General features: G+C 36.0%; 1 protein-coding gene across 2 annotated transcripts in view; it reads right to left on the bottom strand.

The window, feature by feature from the left end:
* Positions 1 to 20,762, bottom strand: part of SYNE1 (spectrin repeat containing nuclear envelope protein 1) — a 443,793-nt gene that overhangs the window by 317,143 nt on the left and 105,888 nt on the right. For both annotated transcript variants that reach the window (XM_070603011.1, XM_070603013.1), the window contains 6 exons: positions 17,495 to 17,691; positions 14,917 to 15,026; positions 12,277 to 12,327; positions 9,127 to 9,234; positions 6,046 to 6,183; positions 4,664 to 4,828 (listed from right to left, as the gene is read on the bottom strand). In XM_070603011.1, coding sequence (XP_070459112.1) covers positions 4,664 to 4,828; positions 6,046 to 6,183; positions 9,127 to 9,234; positions 12,277 to 12,327; positions 14,917 to 15,026; positions 17,495 to 17,691 — 769 coding nt within the window. The remainder of the gene's footprint in view (positions 1 to 4,663; positions 4,829 to 6,045; positions 6,184 to 9,126; positions 9,235 to 12,276; positions 12,328 to 14,916; positions 15,027 to 17,494; positions 17,692 to 20,762) is intronic.

Below are 20,762 nucleotides of genomic sequence, written 5' to 3'. Positions count from 1 at the left end.
GAGCACAGATGGTTCATCCATAGTAACAGAAGTGAAGACGGAGTATTCGGGCACAGATGCATGTAGGTGGGTTGATGTTGTCGTGGGAGCTTTCGGAAATTCTTTTTTGATTGCTTCTATTTTCTCAGAGAAATAGGAAGCAGTGTCATCGGCTAAGAGTAAGGATGGGGGAGGAAGTGTGGAAGGTTTGAAGAGACAAGGTATGAAATAGTTGTCCCAGAAATGGAGAGGGATTGGAGTCAGAAAATGCCTTCAGAGTGCCAGGGAGCATTAGGGACCCACTTGGGTTAGTCATCGTGTCTGGGGGTGTGTTTTTCTCCAGCCACAGTCAGCTGCATGTGCGTGGGCAGGAACTAGGCAGAAAGTTGGCTATACCCAGGGCTGTATTTTAACCAGGAGAGTAGGACAAAGTGAGACCTGGGCAAGGTGATTAAAATGAATACAAGGGGTGACTTTTAATGACTGAGCATTGAATTTAAACAGAGTATACAGGAAAGTGATGACGTGAAGATGATGTGAGACAGGAAAAAGGCAATCAGTAGGATCAATGAATTATAGGGCACAGAGGGGATGAAGACATGGAATTGGGACAAGCTTGGTTGGACAGTGAGATGCTTGAGAAAGAGATCACGTGGGGGTTTCAGTTACTGGGGATGGCAAGTTCTAGACTATGTCTATGCAGTGAGAGACTCGGGTAGAGTGTAGGACAGGATCACTGGGACAAAGAAGGTCAAGAAACTGAGAGGCCAGGATATCGGAAGGACCATCTATGGGTTACTGAAGTTATTAAGAATTGTGGCATGCATTGTCATCCAGGAAATAAAATCCTCAAGAAAGGAGGGAAGTGATCTAGGTAGGGTTCGTAACCACAGTAAGGATGGAAGAGCCAGGATGGTGGAAGAGTCGGATGGTTATTCTCATGATTCCTTAAAACTGAAAGCCTTACTTTGCCAAAGCAATAGTACTAATAAAAACCAGTGAGTTTAATCATTCTATGTGTATTATATGCAACATCTTTGTGGGCACATTTTAAGCTTAGTGCTTAAAACAACCTGGATTATCAGCTATGTGACCTTGGGCGAGGCACTTGACCTCTCTCTGCCTAAAGTTAACTCATCTGAAAAATGAGGATAATAATACTTATCTCATAGCCTGCATGTCAAGGGCTTAGCAAAATTAAGCACTCAACACTAAAACATGGCTAACTACTCCATTATAATTAGCCATGGCCATTGTTGATATCTTTCTAGATAACTGAGTATGAGGGTATCTGGAAAATAGAAAAGGTAATAGAGGTGGAATGTGCTTTTCAGAAGAAATATCTTCATCCCTACAACATGCAAAGTAACTAAAAAAATAAAAAACTTTGGCAGAACCATTCATAAAGTGAACTTCTCGAAAAACGTATTTTAAAAATTATCTGAATCTGGGGCCGGTCCGGTGGCACAGTCGTTAACTTTGTGCTCTCCGCTTCAGCAGCCCAGGGTTTGCAGTTTTGGATCCCAGGTGTGGACCTAGCACCACTCGTCAAGCCACATTTTGGTGGCATCCCACATAAAGTGGAGGAAGACTGGCACAGATATTAGCTCAGCAACAATCTTCCTCGAGCAAAAAGAGGAAGATTGGCAACAGATGTTAGCTCAGGGCCAATCCTCCTCCTCAAAAAGAAAATTATGTGAATCCAATTTTCAAATACTGATTATGTATTAAGTAACGCATGACTATCATATGGTATATTAAAAAAAAAAGATGTGAAGAATGCAGAAAACCAAGATTACCAGATCTTGATAGCATGTATAAGTTTCCATGGCAAGAGACATAATTACTTTTAGACTGGGATAGGGCAATAATATTCTCAAACATTCTTGCTTATGCATTGATGAGTCCTATATTGTGCTTTTTCAATTTATTTCATTTCCAAGTGAGCTCAATATACCAGAGCAGGGTAATGATACCAAATTGATGGGCTGATTTTTTTGCTATTGAGGAAACCTAAAATTTTAGTTCTCTTAACCATGATTCAAATTTCTCACGTCATAAAAGCTTAGCTTATTATTTGTTATTAGTTTCCTGGCATCAATTCTGTCTCGTAGTGACTCTGTAGATAGCAGAGCAGAGCCCTGCTCGGTCTTTTTGCCCCATCCTCTCACTTCCGGAGTTCTATCAGACAATACTTCGCTGCTATTCACAGAGTTTTCAAGAACAATGTTTTTGGAAGTGGGTGTCCAGGTCCCTTTTCCTAGTCTGTCTTAGTCTGGAAGCTCTGCCGAAACCTGTCTACCATGGGCGACCCTGCTTGTATGTGAAATCCTGGTGGCATAGCTTTCAGCATCACAGCAACACACAGCTGCCACAGTATAACAACAACAGTCGGCCTGTGTGGTTCCCTTACTGGGAAATGAAGCCCGGGCTACAGTGCTGAGAGCATTGAATCTTAATCACTAGACCACCAGGACTGGCTTAGCTTATTATAGGCACTTAATCAATACATTTTGAATGAATGAGAAGTAATCTGATCATTGAGTTACATTCTTTTATGGCCCCACTGCTTTAATTACCTGTGCCCAGGCCTAGTACAAGTTCTTACCTTGGTAAAAAGGTCACTCCGGAGATTTGCCTTGGACCTGGTCTTAGCCCCCACCTGCCTCTCCCTCCTTGCTGTTGTCTCTTTATTATATTCCTCAACTTTCTCTCTAGTCTAGTCCATTCTGGTTTTCAGTCTCAGATAACCATCTTCTCCCACTCGTGTCCTCTCCCTGCTCCACTCCATTTCTGGTGTTTGTGGTTGTTTCCTACACTTTGGCAGAGATGCTTCTGTCTACACACCTGGCGGTTGGCACAGGGTCTCTCTCTCAAGGGATCAAGGCCCTTCTGGGCCTTGATAATCACATGCTGTTTCTCAAACACAATTGCCTAACTGACCGTGCAATGCAGTAAAGCTTAAAAAAGTGACAAATGACTAAGAGGTTGTCAAGGCCTAATCCTATTGCTTTCTCTAGATTTGGAAGCACCTTTACCAGTTTTCCTGGTGCCAAAAACTGGCACATACTAGGCCCTCTGTTCATATTTGCTGAATTAACACATCTAACCCACAATCAATATACATTCTACATTTGATTTTAAACTTAAGGCGACTTCTTTTGTATGAAATATTCATACCAGTTAAAATTGTTTCAACTGTTATGTTTTACATGAAGAAAAATTATTTTATGGTATTTGTGTTGGATGCTAATTTGTTAAACTGGTGTTATTTGTGTACCTTTGTTTTAGCATTTTTCTGTATTTTTAATATACTGGGAATCTCAAAATGGATATGGCCCAGTCTTTTCTGTGCCTCTGAGAAGCCTTAACCTAGTTCAACTCCAGAAAAATTCCTATGACTTGATCTCTTATGAGCTTGAACTCTGGCTCCCTTACAACTTCCCCCATCTTCACTGAACTAAAAGGATAGCCAAGCTGGCCCAGATTTTATGTGTGTGTGTCTCCACAGATGGAGCGGATTCCAAAGCCACGCCCTCATCTGAGAGGCAGATTCTAGGGAGTTCTGTGTGTGTTTTATGTGTGTTGATGGTGGTAGGGAGGGGAGAGGCTAACACATAATCAGCAAAACTAAAAGATCTAAAGTTACTGATCATAACTGAGGAAGGGCCAAGAATAAATGGAGGAGGGACTCTGATTGATTGTCTAGGATCACAAAGTCTTGTTGCATCGGTCCCGTTTGATGAGCTGGTCTGGGGTTGTATCAGTTGAGCTGAAAGGGCCAGGAGCTGAAATGACATGAACTGGAACCTCTATAAGTCTATATCTCTAGTTCCAAAACTAAGGTCCCAGGGGGGCATGAAACAAAATCTGTCATGAATTTGCCTTATAATCTAGTCTAGAATATACAACACTCTGTTTTCTTGCAGAAGTAGTTTAAAAAACTCAATAATTTGGCAGAAAATACAGATGAGCTATAAACTGCCCATATGTGGTCAGAAGTAGACATCTCTGCTTGCCAGTTTGTTTCCCACATATGCAATGAACCCCACTGTGACACAGCAAACGGGGTACACAAATTCAATCGCACAATACACGATTGCTTTACTGTGATGTTAATGAAACAGCATTTTTAATTAGGTCTGTACTATCACAAAACACAAAGAGGAAGTAAATTAGAACTTATACTATGCACAACTGACCGTGCAGTAAGTTTTAAAAAGTCACAAATGACTAATCTCACCCCTAATACCACCACTTCCTAAAACCATGCCTCCTCCAGTCCCATAGCACTAGGACATAAGATCTTGGCCCCTTGGCCCGCCTTCCTTTGAGAATGAAGGCAAGGATGAGGTCTGGGGCCAACGACTATTCCCATTACGTAAACATATATTGCGTGTAGGCTTATCTTTTGAAAAACAACAACTAGCAGCAGAAATAACAAAGATAACAGCAGATGAAAAAATATCACAGAGCTATTGGAAAATACCTCAGGAAGTAAATCTCCTGGGACCATCGTTAACAAGTATGGGAGCGGGAAGTACAAATTTTAGAACTTCTAAGAAGGTGTGACATCTCTGAATCTGTGTGGATGGAGGCCTGGGAGTCCCCTATCTAAATAGGCCGCATCTCCAGACCACATGAGGACTGTTATGCTGGGAGGTTTCCTAGTCAGAATTCTTACCTTGTGTTGCTCACGTTTGCGTTGTATTGTGTTGGCCGTTTCCTCATGGACCTGCTGAATGGTTATCTCCTCTCTCAGAGCCAGCTCTGCTCTGTATAACCAGGCTCCTATGGTACCCAGAGGTGCAGGAAGAGATTTATCAAGCTGAATATGCCAATCAAAGAGCTGGAATACAAAAGTAGGAAAGCAAAATATCTCTAATACAGAAGACAGTTCTTAAAATTTCCCCAAACGATTTGAAAGCCTACATAAGTCTTTAAGTTAATGATTTCAGGCTAATTTAATAAATATCAAGTAAGCAAATATCTATGTTCTGACTTAGAGGTTTTGGGGGTGGGGAGGAAATTATAGTTACAAGCAAATTTTGATGAAATAAAACATATCTTAGACATAGAAGGATATTATTGGAAACTTAAACAATTGTCTTCTTATGGGAATATTATAAAGAATTCGGTAATTTTAGGTTTGGCTTTTTTTTGCTCAAAGGGAAAGGACTGGGCATGTTGACATGCTCCAGGATGCAGCAGTTATATACCAGCTAATGTGTATGCTTTAAAACCTCCCACACGATGACAACAGGTCCAGAAAAATTAGGGTCATCTAGACATTTCTGGAGGAAGACGACTACTCAGGATTCTTTCTGTAATAATATGGTTCTCTAACTATCTTTCTGTTTCTCCCACTTTACCCAATTCTCAAGCACTATTTCCTTGCTTATTGGAACATCAGGTGGGATGGGTTGAGGTGCTTGGAAACTAACCTATTCTTTAACAGAGTTTACGGGGAAAAACAGATTATCAAAATGATGGAAATGGGGTAAGTACAAGGCAAATATTCCCATTAGTGAAAGAAATTTCAGAGATTTTGAAAGCTTGGTCTTTAAGTTTGCAAAATATTAATATGCATGTTACCAAGCAGTTTCCCGTCAGGTTCCTGAAATACCAGATAAGAAGATGTGCTTAAAGAATATAAAAATGAATGTGGGTACAGGAAAATTATTAACTGTTGATGAAACCTAGTTATGAAATACAGAAAAGTTCTGGGGCTCCATTTTTGGGAGAGTCACTTCTTCCAAACAAGCCAGAATTAAGTTGTATAAAGTGAGACCCAGATGGTCTTTCAGGATTTCAATCTATCATCTGGTCAAGGGTGATATTACGTGCAGGATAAGCAAATCAGGAAAAGAGTTGTTAATCAAGCACTTCTACCAACTTAAAGGAAAACTCGACAAGAGGGCAAAGATTCTCCCAGATGTAAGCCTTTCCCACCTCAGACAGATGCAGGAGGACCCTCTACAACATCACTGTGTAGAAAAAGATGATGGAAAATATTCTTGACTAAATTACGTGAGCCCTAGTGAAATTCATCACGGGAGAACTTACCCTGGAGGACACTCTGTCCCAGGACTGTTTTACCAACGCTTGGTCAAGTGACAATTTACCATCTCTATGTAATGGTTGTATTAAATGTTCAATCTGTTTCCTTTTTATTTCATATTGAACTCTGAAGTGCTTAAATGACTAAAAGGAAAATCAGCAACAACATGGCCATGAGTCAAAAAAAGCAAAAGCAAAGGAAACCACATTTCCTAAATGACAATTTTTTATATTTGGATAGCATTCAATATATGTTGTTGATAATAGTAATGACAGTCATGACACTAATAGCAGCTACCATTCATGAAGCCCTGACAACGAGCTTGGCCCCTTGCTAAGTCCTTTCTACACATGATCTCCTCTGGCTCTCTCTGTAACACTACCACGTAGACACACACTATTATTATTACCATAGGAAGCCCAGAGGACAAGTAGGAGAGGCAGGGCTAAGGCCTAGGATTTCTCATTTCCAGTTAAATAATCTATGTGCCAGTCCATGTTCATCAGGAAATAACAGTAAACAGGAATATAAATCTACGCTAATAATCAAAATGGTTGCTTTACCTCAAAGTACCAAACAATTTATAAATAGAAATGGCATATTTCAAAATAATGCTGAATTAAAGATATCTAAATTTGCGTTTAAGTCTGTATAGAGAGGTTTACTTAAGGGATCTCATTTACATAATAGTCCTTTGCTTTAATTTTATGGCATTAAAATATTAAGTAAGACATAATTTCTTTTGTCACAGTATGGTTAGCATAAATTTGTAACAGGTAGACTTAACTGTAAGTCTAAAACGAACCTAAGAAAGTACTTATTTTAACTAAAGTTTTACATTTTATATTAAATTAACATCCTCAGTTGTGACTCCAAGTCCAAAGTGAATTGAAAATCCCAATAAAATGGGGAGTTATATTAAAGAACATGAGAATGGCTGTACAGAATCTGACAGATAACACTAAAGGAATTTCTAAGTCATAGAATAAATAAACACGTAAATTCACATGAAGAACACTGGGGGGAGATGGTGAATAAATAAATATTTTACTCCAGTTACCTTCCATTCCCTCTAACTTAATGTAATTAAAAAATACCAAGACACAAAATCAATCTTCAGTTTTATCCCACAGAATTCTATGCATAGAAAAACTGGAAAACACAGTATCAATTGATAAGTAGAAATTGAGAGAAAATGCTGATGACATAACAAACCTACGGACAAAAGAAAACGCCCCCTCGATTCAGATTTCAGATGGTCTCTAACCCTATTTTAAGAGTAGTGATCACCTTTGGCCTGAAAAGAGTGTTTCTGTTTTGTACTTTTCTAGTCTTCGGTTCTCTCTTATAAAATAACATCTATACTATAAAGGTAACTTGATAGCTTGCAATGTATTTTTTTACAATTTATGCTAAAACTAAAACTCACTAATGGGCCAGATAAGTATATTCACTCTGTTCTTGAATTTCTATTCTCAATTTACTGATTTAAAATTTTTCTAATGGAGCTCATTCTAGAAAGTTGCATTTTGGGGAAAGAGGATTACACTGAGTTTCAAAGCAAAAAGTACATACATATAAGCACATATTGATTGCTTTGCCAAGTTCATCAAATATAATATTGACGGCCTCATGCATCTAAATTGAGGCACATTTTATTGATATGATTATATAAAATCACACACTAATGCAATAGTTGTCTTCTATTGTTTGCTGTGTTGAATCTCTCACATCATTGTACTCTTTTTTTTTGTAGCAAAAAGAGTGAAATATAATGTAGACTAGAATATATTATCATTTTGCCACTAAAATGTAATGCGTCTTTAAATGGGGGGAAAATGTGACCGCTGCACAGAATAAATCACAATTTAATGGGAAAATCTATTATAAGACTTTGTCTCTTGGAAGTGCAAATTGGACGCAGAAATTCAATTAATGAAAGTGTAATGACACTGGGGGAACAATAACAACAACATCCTTGGCCTCAACCTGAGCGCAATAGTGTTGAACTAGGCAGGTCACAGGAAAAAGTGATCCCATTAACGGGCCCACTCCAAATATTCATGTTGCGATCCTTCAGTAAATTGGGCTTATTCTACAGTAATTTTCAATTTGGCATTGAAGTCATTTTTTGGTGGAATTTTTTGTTATGTGGCATCTACAAGATCATAAGTCTACAAAAACAATGACTAGATGTTTTTTTGTTCTGGGTCATCAACAAGACTCTGAGTTCTGGAAAAGCCATGAAGCTTCAGAGCTTAATATACAGTATGGATACACACAATTTAAAACTATTGATTCCACTTCTGGGTATATACCCAAGGACATGAAAACAGAATATTGAAGAAATGTAAGCACTGCCATGTTTATTGCAGCATCATTCACAATAGCCAAGATATGGGAACAATCTAAGTGCTCATTAACGGATGAGTGGATAAAGAAGATGTGGTATATATATATTACATATATATTAGAATATTATTCAGCCATGAGAAAGAAGGACATCCTGCCATTTGTGACAACACGGATGAACCTTGAGGACATTATGCTAAACGAGATGTCAGACAAAGAAAGACAAATATTGTGTGATAGCACCTATATGTGGAATCTAAAAAACCAAACTAATAAAATCAGAGAGTAAAATGGTGATTACCAGGTGATAGGGAGTGGGGGATAGGACAGACGCTGTTTAAGGGGACAAACTTGCAATGAGTAATAAATAAGCCTTAGAGATTTAATGCACAGTATTGTGAATATAGACAACAATATTGTATTATAAACATCAAACTTGCTAAAAGACTAGAACTTAATTATTCCAATCAGTAAAAATAAATGATAATCATAAAACATAACAAAGGTACTAATTATCACATGGCAATCATATTACAGTATATAAATGTATCAAATTTGAAAAATAAAACTACCTATTTACATAGAAATACAATTAAGTTACATGCAGAATTAAGATAATATATATTATTTCCTTAAAGACCTTTCTAATTAATTTCATTTGAAAGATTAAACGTAGGCTAAATGACGTATATGAATCTTATTTTGAAAACTGAAATCTCTATTCCATACATTACCTGATATTTATCCTGCAAATTTGATTCTGTCATCTGTGCCCTTGTCAAATCTCTTTCAAATTGTTCTATCCAAACTTTTGTTTCCTTCAAAATTAGCCTGTCATCTCTCTAGAAAGCAGCAAACATTAAAATTGTATTAGTAACTGTGTGTTTATTTAATTTCTAATTAATACCTGATTGATCGTCGAATAGACTTCATATTTAATAAATTTCAATTGTCCCTGAAAAAATTTCCCTCCCCTTGCCATTATCCCTTTTGGAGAGAAAGAAGCAAAAGTTAATTTTAGGAAAATATCTTAATTATCTTGCTGAATACTGAAATTACCTACCTCTACTTTTTTCTCAAGAAATGTTAGTTTAATTAAGAAAAGAAAATGTGCTCAAGAATGATGTAAGTGCAAAAATCTCAGAAAAAGCAATTGAATGGGAGTAGAAACAGGCCTTCAGTAGCTTCTTAATCCAAGGCCATTGGTAACTCAGAAGGCTATTCTGGATAAGATTACTTTTGACTGAATTCAAGGAGTTACCATCACAGTAACATTGGGCTATGTGTGTACATAATCTTTTAAAAAGACCAGTCAGTATTACAACATAAGATCCACATGAACTGGAAACATTCATCTTGTTCAAGATGGTATTGCGAGACCCTGGCAAAATACCACCTGTAAGATATTAGCCAAATTATCTGCTGAATGAATGTCTCCAGGCTGTCTGTCACCTACATCTCAAAAATGAAAAAAAATTGGAGATTTACATATCTGTTTCCACAAATAATAACAAGAACCATTCTAGCATTGATTTAGTGAAAATATCCTAATTTTTCATCAAGATTTCTTATCTGGTAAGAATGTCAAAGTAATGATAAACATATTTCACATTATTTTTTGGCTTTTACAAATAGCTTTCAACCACCGCATCTCACTTGATGCCCACAACGCTGTGACACAGATAAAACAACTGTCTGTTGACACGTGAAGGGGCGGAGGAGAAAGGGTGCTGGCTATGGAGGCAGGTAAAGAGGGTTCCAGACTCTGATTCTGGCACGTATTAGTTCTGTGACTTTGGGCATTGCAGCCTCTCTACTGTTGTACCATCATCTGAGCAGTCATCACACACCCTTTTCCTGGTTTGGGGGAGAATTAGAGATAATCTGTGTAACACATCTAGTACAGAGATTGGCACAGGATTCACACCCTCTCCCACTTTCTGGTCTTGCAAAGGCAACCCTCTTCTGCCTGGAACCTCTTCCCCTGGATAATGCCTTCTTCAGAGCTCAGCTGAGACACAATCTTCTCTAGAAACCTTTTGTGACCTAGAAGTCTGGGTTAGGGGTCTCTCTTCCATACCAGTGGTTCTCATAATTCAGTGTGCACCAGAATCACCTAGAAGTCTTGTGAAAACACAGATTGCTGGGTGCCATCCTCAGGCTTTCTGGCCCTGTGGATCTGGGGTAACGGCTGAGAATTTGTATTTCTAACAATTTTCCAGGTGAATCTGCTGCTGCTGGTCTATGGATAGCATTTTGAGAACACTGCTCTATGATCCTATAACAACCTGAGCTCAAATATCCAGCCAAAACGCACTAGATTGCATTCTCCGCTTAATTGTCTCTTTTCTCCTCCATTACAAATTCTTTACGTATCTTTTTCTCCAGCCTAACACAGTGTCTGGCACCGAGCATCACTCAATACGTAATTGTGGAATAAATGATTGATTGGTAACAGTTAATTAAAGAAAGGAATGGAACAGGAGCCCAAGACTCAAAGCTTCTGCTCATCCCATGATGTTCTCTTCTGAATGAACATGTGAATGTGATCAAGGCATATGTTTTATTACTGATTGACTTTCACACCCATAAAAGCACTAATGACGCATTCTTATGAGCTCAGAGGAACAAAAAGCTCACAGTCTACCACCAAGGTACCAGAGGTCAATGTGACCACTACATGACCTCAGTGAGCATGGGACATCCCTGTGAACCTCCAAGGACAGGCATGTCATTACCTGTTTCTCGTCAACTGAAATTATTTCACAAAGTCATCTGAGAGAAAACAATTATGTTCTTACAACAACTTTATGAGAGTCCATCTAGTAAATGCCTTTTTCTAGTGGTGGGAAACTGTTAAGAAAACTTCAATAAGGTAAGAAAGATGTAGCTATTTATACACTCAACATTCTCCTTTTTAAAAGGAAAATGAAGTACAAAACAATATTTAGATCCCCAGGACCCGTTTAGTCTAGTGGCTTTACTTCAGTTGGTCACCTTCACGTGCATTCACAAATTGGGTCTCTACTTGCCTTAGAGGACCACCTAAACTCATTCTCACTATTCTTTCTCCTTTCTCTTTCTCTCTCTTTCCCTCACTTTCTCTCTCTCTGTCACTCAAATATGCGCCCGGACTCATTTATATGTTTTGTAGCATGTTTATATATACATAAACTCATGCTTCATGGAACATGAAATAAAAATTAATTTAACATTTGACATAAAACTGGTTACTTCTAACTTTTTATTCCAACGTTGGCATAAAGTCTACTGTGTTGATAGATCCTTAACCTCAAGCCTAGATGAAATATAAGAAAATATGGAGAAACTGAAGTACGAAATAATTTGAAGATGGGAAAGAATTCATAATCATTAATTCCACATATATTTTTTGAGCACTTAACTGCGTCATGAACTTCACTAAACCACGTGAGACAACATTGAGCAAAAGAGATGCGATGAAACTCAAGGTTACAAGCTAACTGAATACTTACCTTTTTCCGTTAATTACTTCCTGCTTAATATTTTAAAATATAAAAACAAAACTTTAACTTTATTTTTATTACTCATTCACATATAAAGAAATCAAACATTGTTATTGTAAATTTTTCCTTTCATTAGTGCTGTTAAGTGTTACTAAAAAGAAATTAATTGATGCTAACTTACAATTAAAGATTAGTGGGAAAGTCCATGAGTGTCTGAGACTGTAACTAACATTTAATAAGACATGTTATTTGTTCTATTAGAAAGGAAAAGGAAATAACAGAATTAAGGTACTAAAAGAAAATTTCTATAGAGACAACACATGCAAAGGAATAGCTAACAAACTGTGGAATGCAGGATGTTTGAAAGAGGTCACTCATTCAAGATTACTTAAATCTTACCTTAAAATTTTGGATAGAATTTGCAAAAGATGGGAAACCTGGAATTATTTCCTAACAATACGGAAAGATAATATATACAAAAAGAATATAAATTAGGGACAAATTTATATAGGAAACAAGAAAAAAACAATAGAGAGGCATCTGTCTATAGATAAACGGACAGTAATTTTAAGGGTATATGTTTGCATAACTTTTGAAAGTATCAAAATGTTTGAATCCAATAAGGAAACATAGTATTCTGGCATCTGACATTTTTGTTTTAATTTTTGGCAATATTTATGTTTTATAAACATGTCTTGGAATACTAAACACTTTAAAAGGAGAATGACGTAAAGAAGAGGTATATGGATTCACGTTTTTTCTCTATAAATACACTCATAATGTGCATCTCTGTATCTCTATGATATTTAAGACCATGCTGTGCTTCTAAAAGCAGTCAAGAATATTTGTTGAAATGTGAGAAAGAATGAGTGAATAAATAACCGAAAGTTTAATAGGGGAGAGAGATGAGCCAATAGGCCTATTTTATTTATTTATGATTGAATGCTAATTATCCAAGGAATACTTTTAGGGAAAAGGTTTCTTCATCAGTTCTATTGGCTGAAGCAAGAAAGGCACAGCAATATCTATTTCCAGTAAGAAAGTTAGATTTAAAATGGTATTTATAAAATATCCAATTTAAGTCAACTCAAAAAGGGGACATAGAAATCAAATACACCAAAAAATAGAAGCCTGGTAGATATGTTGATGCCAAGATTTTTAAAAATGAATTAAAAGTACTATCTACTAAGACCTGAGTAGACAAATGCTGAATATTTTGAGGTGATGGCATCAACAGTCCTGATGCGTATAGTCTATAAAATCCTAAGGTTCGCTAGAATTAAGTGGCCATTTAGCTGTATTAAACAAATATAAGGCCTAAATCATTAAAAAAAGTATACAGTTCTTTTTCTCTCATTCAAAACATTCATTCTTAGATGCTTATGCCCTATCTTACAAACGCACGTTAAAAGAAAAAAGGGCAAAGCTTAGAATACATTTTCCTTAAAATTAATTTTTGAAATAACCCTGAAGAAATCATATACATTCTCTTTTGTGGGAAGAGATAGAGGGAATTTTTTAAAAGAACCGTCCGAATTTATTTTCTGGATAATGAGATTAATCTCTTAATAATAGAGCCTCTTTAGTAAAGTATATGAACAAGCTTATGTCAGGAGTGTGTGTTCAAATCTCTAAGGGTTTTGCATTAAATTCATGCTCATGAGCATTAACGAAAGCTTCTCCTTTTGTTTCTCAGATATTTCTAGCCACAGAATTTACTCATCTGGAGAGATGATGAATGTCAGAGAAATTAAAGTGGTACAAACTCAGAAACCATTCAAATGGATAATACAAGGACTTTAGATATGAAAATTAGATGGAAAGTGAATTTTTTCTATGCTTATGGGATAAGTCTAATATGCGTACTTATAGAATGTCTTATGCACACAGCAACATGAATGCTCAATTATCTTCTCAAGCCCCAGAAAACTCCAGATGACTTCCAAGCACACGCCACAATCTATGCTAGGATGGGCCCAGAGAGTCTTTGCTTTCGCCTTCTGTGGTGCTTCATAGAAACATTTACTTTGCTAACGATAGATGACTTACTCTGAGGGTCAACATTTGTGCATGAATCCTGGCAAGGAATAATAAAGGTTTTCTGAAACTACAATTTTTAAAAAACTAATGTAGCTCTGTGAAATGACAGATTAACTTCATCCAAGCGACGTAGGAAACACAAGTGACTGTTTTGCTTAATCCTTTTATGAAGTCACTAATTGGAGAAATAAGTTACTGTACCTCTATATGATGACCTGGAGAGAATGATATGGAAAGAGTTTGGTAGAGTATAGTGGAAAAAGACAATTATAAAATTGTATGTATATTCTGATCGTGTTTTTGTTAAAATATTATATGTGTTTACATATACATAGAAAAATGGGAACTCACACAAACATATTAATTTTTTCTTCTGGGATAGGTTCTCTCTAGAAGGTCAAATAAAGATAATTTTCTCTTTCTTTCTTCCAATTTTTGTTTTTCTTTATTTATGACAATAAATGTATGTCATTTGAACAGTATGAAAAACGTAAATGTCATTTAAATGATTGAAAGGCTGAAAAATCTAACCAAAGTGAAAAATGATGACTTTTACAAGTTTGCCCTACTTTCGTATGTTTGCTGTGAGTAGCAATTTATGTAATAAAATCTAAAAGTCAAAATTAGATTTTATCAGACTGAGCAGCACTAGGGGCCTCAAGATCTAGATGTACAAATGAAGTGATGGATATACAATTACCTCAACCCTCCAATTACTAAAATGGGCTTTCCTGACACTGCTGTCTTTCCTCAGCTTTGATTCACCAGTATTCTATATCCAGCATTTATTCTTAATAATGTTTTCCCTGACATATTCAGCTAACAAATCAGAGAAATCTTTTCCTCTAATCACCTCTCCAACTAACAATATCTATTCTTTACTCAGTTGCTCTATATTGAAATGTATTTCAATTTAATTTTTCGAAAACAGAATGCTTAAAAATCTGAGTCACCATCATTGAGTGCACTATGAGTACTCGAAGAAAAACAAATACTTACATCAGTCTCTTGCCCGTCGGTGCCTGTATTGTGGATGTCCGGATATTGTTTCAGAAACTGGGCTACATAGGTCATAATAGATTTCTCATCTGGTTTATCCACATCGACATCTGGGAAAACCCAAACCAAATGGGAATAATGAATTAGCATTAATTAGATTTTAAAAATACAAGCTTTGAAATCTAGCTAATATACCAAAAGACGCTGTCCTAAATGCAGAAGAAAAATAGAATTAATATTTAGAGATTTTGGCGGGGAAACATATGTAGTCTGGATGATACATGCTGGAAACTTTATGAGTCAGAAAGATGACACCTTTTAACTAAGAGCTCTTAGGAAACTAGTAAATTTCACTTAAATAATCTCAATATTAATTGATCAGAAATCTGAGATACTATACAGTTGTTCAGACATTCTGTTTAGTTAACAAAATACAACTAATATGTACATTTTGGAATTGGGGTGAATGGGTGGTGTTAAAAATGCTTTTAACAGGTGTAGCACTGCATGACAACTGAGTATATAGCTTGTATACTATATATGGCCAAATACAGATAAACCCTGTCCATATGCCCACAAGTTTTGCTTTAGAAAAGAGGGAGACAAATTACGTTCAATTCCTTAGATGGCCTCTCCACTGTCGAGCATTCAAATTACTGTTACCAAGGACTTTGAGGGAGACACAGAGCCTGAAAAGATTTCAATCATTGTCATTTGAACTTTATAGATGCTTACCTAATAAAATTGGTAAAAATCAAAGATATTTATACAAATTTAATAATTACACATGGGGGTAAGACTACAGAAATAAAAAGTGTTGAATGTTGCACAAAAAAAGTCATTTAAATATCCCTTATAACGGCAATGGAATAAAGTGATCACATTTTGGAGATTTCAAATATAAAATATGCACCTACAGAGGACAAAATAAAACAAAACAAACAAAAATCATCAGAATCAAAATATAAAACTGCCCTAATAATTGGCAACATTCCTTGTGATTTGAGATACAGTTTCTAGGGACTATCGACGTAGGATTTAAAAAGAGCTACAACTCAAATGACCTTAAAAGGAAACAAAGATAACGTATTCTGAAATTTGCTAGATAACTCAAAGGTGATTTTAGAAATGACGAGATCACTGATGTGGAAGATGCCTGTGAAGAACAAGTAAAACATTCGTGCAATGTGAAAGTGGAAAGAGCAACATTGAATACATAATTTAACATAGTATATACTTTTAAATATATGTGTAACTAAATCATAAAATAATTGTCATAATAGATATGAGTCTATCTAATCTCTACCCCTAAAAGTTTATACATTCACGTTGGCTAAATAACATTTTAAGAGGGAAATTCTCATAGGAGAATACAGGATCACCTTATATCTGGGATAGCCTTGCATTTGGGCAACCTCTGTTTCTGATCATGAAAGAAAATATTAAGCTCCTCTAGTATAGTAAGCATGAAAGAACCGTTTATACCCTCCTCCTATCTCACTCTTGAAAATATTTCCACTCTGATGCATCCTCTGAGGTTGAGAGTTGGACTATGTGTGTGGCTTTCTCCTTGATCTGAGTAAGTGTATTGCATACTACTAGCTTTTTGTGTGTGCAGAAACAAGCTGGAAAGCCTTGGTTATCCTAGTGAGTCTTGGGGGCCCACAGCAGGTTCCTAAAGTGGCAAGGGGTCTCCATACTGCCCCTCAGAGGAAACCCACCAGGGACCTGAGGGTCTCTGTAACTTACTCCTGGAAACACAAGCGTCTCCACTTAAGACTGTTTTAGAGCTAGAAAAGTTCCCTCTGAGATCTCATCATTAAAAATAACTTGCTTTGCTGTATTTACATTTCTGCATGCATTAACAGAAATTTCCATAATTGCCAAACCAAATAAGAAATTATCCGTGACATTTGGAAAATTCACTTGAACCTTTTAATTTCAATATAACAAACAACTTACTCAGTTTATTAAAGTTTATTAAAGCCATCAAAATTGTCTTGTGAAGGCCTGAAAAAGTTAACTCCATTTCCAGAAAGTCTGAATACTCATAGTCTTACCAAAAAGATGCCAAACAATTAGAACGAAAAATGTTAGTTGATCATTTGCGTAGTTTGCCCAACTGACACCAAAACACTGGATGGTTTTCAACATTTCTAAGTATCTAATGACTGATGTTTTTAAGATATGATCTTAGATTACTAACAATCTCTTATTTCTTCCATATTCTTTGGAGTTATATAAATAGAGTAATTCTTTTATCCTGTGATACGCCCTCCATACAAACACTTCTAAAACTTTTATTCCATCCTTAAGTATATTGAGTAAGTACCGTTCACCTGGCTGATGTCTCCAACGCTGAAGTGTTGTTTGGAGCAACAGAGCTATATTTTGCTCCCAAAAATAGTGGAAAATTTTTTCCCAAAGAAACTCGGTGCAGGAAGATACTATTACTTCCTGCTTGTCTCAAGTTTTCTGGCATCTAATAGAGTCTCAGATGTCATCTGTAATTTCTGGGTAGAAAACATACAAACCTACTGAGTTGAGACATACAAGAGCTGACAATTACTCAACATACCTTCAGGATCCAGTAGTCTTGGGATCCCCAGTTCCGTTTCAGCAATTGTGAAAGCCTCGTCCAGATTTTCTCGGTTAGATCTCCCTTTCAGTTTCTCCAAATCCACTAATTCTGGTCGAATGGCATGAATGACTGAATGAAAGGCAACCCCACTTCTCCAACTGCGCCCAAAGTCTTTGACTTCGATTCCAGTCTGCCTTAGTGTGATAAAAACATAAAATAACGTCACATTCTGAAGACACGGTCAGCACTTTCCTGAAGGCCTCATGCAAAACCCAGTCCTCTTCAGCAATGAATGATGTGCAGTTAGCTATACTAGTTAACTGGTTTTGAGAAAAATAAAGCAAAACAAAATTTTTAGAGGATAAGACGTAGAAATTTTTGTTTGATATTTAGAGTTTTATGTATTAGATTTTTCATCTATCAAGATAAACAATTTAAAGCACATTTTCAAAGGAAACCAATTTGGAGAAAAATGTCTGGCAAAATTTAAAAAAGGGAAAATGATAAAAACATCAAAAGTGATGATAATTCATCATTGTATATTTTTTCTTTCTTTCTTTCTTTCTTTTTTTTTTTCACCAAGGAAGGTTAGCTCTGAGCTAACATCTGTTGCCAATCTTCCTCTCTTTTTCCTTGAGGAAGATTAGCCCTGAGCTTACATCCGTGCCAATCTTCCTGTATTTTACATGCAGGTCACCACCACAGCATGGCTGACAAGTGGTGTAGGTCCGCACCAAGGATTTGAACGGGAGAACCTGGGCCTCTCAAGCAGAGTGCACAAAACTTAACCACTATGCCATGGGGCTGGCCCCTTCACTGCGTATTTTTTGAAGAAGTATCTAACACATTTCTAATGATAATGATCAGCAGTACTGTGTTGTACATGCACAGGTTATAACAGACATAATATATAATAGACATTATCTAAAGTGTCTGAATTATATCAAATGTATTAACAAATGCAAAAGGATGTGATTATATTTCTTAATCAGTCACAAAGGAGCCTATACTCAACTTAAGTCCAGATAATGATTCCAGTTACCCCATGGATCAAATTGTTTCTTAAACTCTTCTTTAGGAATTGCTTTAAGGGCAATGCCCTGGTGGCAAATCTATGGTCTTTGGTGGTGGGTTTGATTAATTCAAAGCCAGTTACAATAATTAAGAAAGTGAGTCAAATTGGTAATAATATTTTGCTATTGAAAATATAAGTGAGGCAAGTTCATGAGTAATCTTTTCTACATGTAACTTATCAACTATAACGGCGGTTCCAAAAAGAGCAGCAAAGATGTCTGGGCAATGGCAGCATCCCTTGATTAAGTCTAGAGCCTTTAAAAGTGATCAGTTAACTAGGTAACATTCAGCGGACAAAAGGTTCTGGTCGTTTCTTTTTAAAAAATTAGTCTCGCTACAGTTGTTTCTAAATAAAGAAGAAATAATATCACAATTGTTTTTTCTATATTCTCAAAATTTCCATGAACTGTAAGACATAATATAGCTGACTGATACACTGATTAATATAAAAAGTTGGTAAATGCCCTTAAATTTTATCTCAGTAAACTGGTCTCATTTTAAATCATGTTGTACCAATATACATTCAGTATGCATAAAATATATTGTCCTAAAGTTAGCATCATTGGATCTAATCACTGGATTCATAAATAAATATTTAGAAAGCAATTTTGTAAGAGTCCAGTATTTTTAAAGTAATCTCGAATCTTCTCATAGTAATTAGTGTTTTTGTCTCTGGTAGCACAGATATAATTTTTTTCAGCCACTGTCTGACTTGCTGGCAAATATCCAACCAGGTTGAGCAGTACGTCTTGTTATCCATTCATTTATACAAACATCTCTGGTTTCATCTTACTTTTATACCTATATTTTCTCTTTGCCCATATTTCCTCATCTAGAAATGCTTTTGTATTCACAGTCTCTTAGGCCACGTCAAACTGTTTTTTAACAAAATGAAGTGTGATGCAAATAAATAATTAGCTAATAAATATTCATCACGTAATAATATTTTCTGATTTTCTTGAACTTATCATTTTAGACATTTTTAAAAATAAATATATAAAATGGTTCCCTATATTTACTATGTTGGGATAATTAAAAATGTCTCAGAACATTTTCTTCCTCTATATTTGTTGAACACACACACACACTCACACACACACATATCTATACTGTTTCACATTAGATCCAAGCAGTACATGATATCCCAAAAAACTTTTAGTTTTAGTCCAAACCTCTCATTTAATAATCTTAGTTACAAAATCAAAGAAAACTTAGATACCTCACTTAAAGAAGCAATACAAACTTAAAGAAAATTAGATAGATCACTTAGAGATGTGATGAAGTATATCCAGTTTATAGGCATTTCTAACCACTAAAATATTTTTACTTCAAGTTATTTTGAATAGATATGAATATAAATATCTTCGTTTGTTTGCTTATTTTACTAATTTTTGTCCTAAAATACAATTGCTCTTCTCAGATATTTGAAAATAGGTATGCAAATGTCAGATACGCTATAACTTAATACTTTCATTTCTGAGAGCATGTAGTGATAGTAGATGAAGCAGGTAAGAAAACAGAAGAGAGAGAGAGGGCTTAACCGTCCTGTGTTACTGAAACAGGTATGAAAACAGTGAATACACTCTCGCAATTTGCCTGGTGTTGACCGGATGTTTTACCCTTTCTCTCCATTTTCAGTCTTGTGAGACTGATAAACCCTCATGTCAGGTAAGAAGTTGCTTGAAAAACACATACTGGGATAGTGTAAAAAGCAGCTTTTAGAACAATTATCAACAATTTGGTGGCATAATGGAATCATGCGTTCATTACACAATTCTCATGGCAAGGACAGTCCTCTCCGCAAATCGCTACATTTTCTGAAGCTGAAAATAAATGGATCTCATTGACGTTGCTGACAGGTGGAGAATGCTAGGGTCTATGAATCTGGACATTTATACAGAGAAGGAAAATACAATTTCCACTAATGTTACACATATACAAGTTGCAAGGATGACTTCCAGTTATCATTGAAACACATCTTTGAAACCCAACACACCACGTGTGAAACAAAACCAATGCAGGAAAACTCCAACAGCATTAGATTTGAGTTTATTTCAAGCTACTGTAATATTAAACAAAAACCAATTTGTTTTTGGTTAACTTATTGCAGTGTGGATCAATGGACAAGAGAATATCACATTGACGTTCTTACACAGTTTGATTGCTATGGCATGATGACTTCCTACCCAGT

Source organism: Equus przewalskii, chromosome 32, assembly GCF_037783145.1.
Source record: "Equus przewalskii isolate Varuska chromosome 32, EquPr2, whole genome shotgun sequence".
Classification (NCBI taxonomy): domain Eukaryota; kingdom Metazoa; phylum Chordata; class Mammalia; order Perissodactyla; family Equidae; genus Equus; species Equus przewalskii.
The sequence above is the reverse complement of the archived record's forward strand: the minus strand, read 5'-3'. Positions and strand labels throughout refer to the sequence as shown.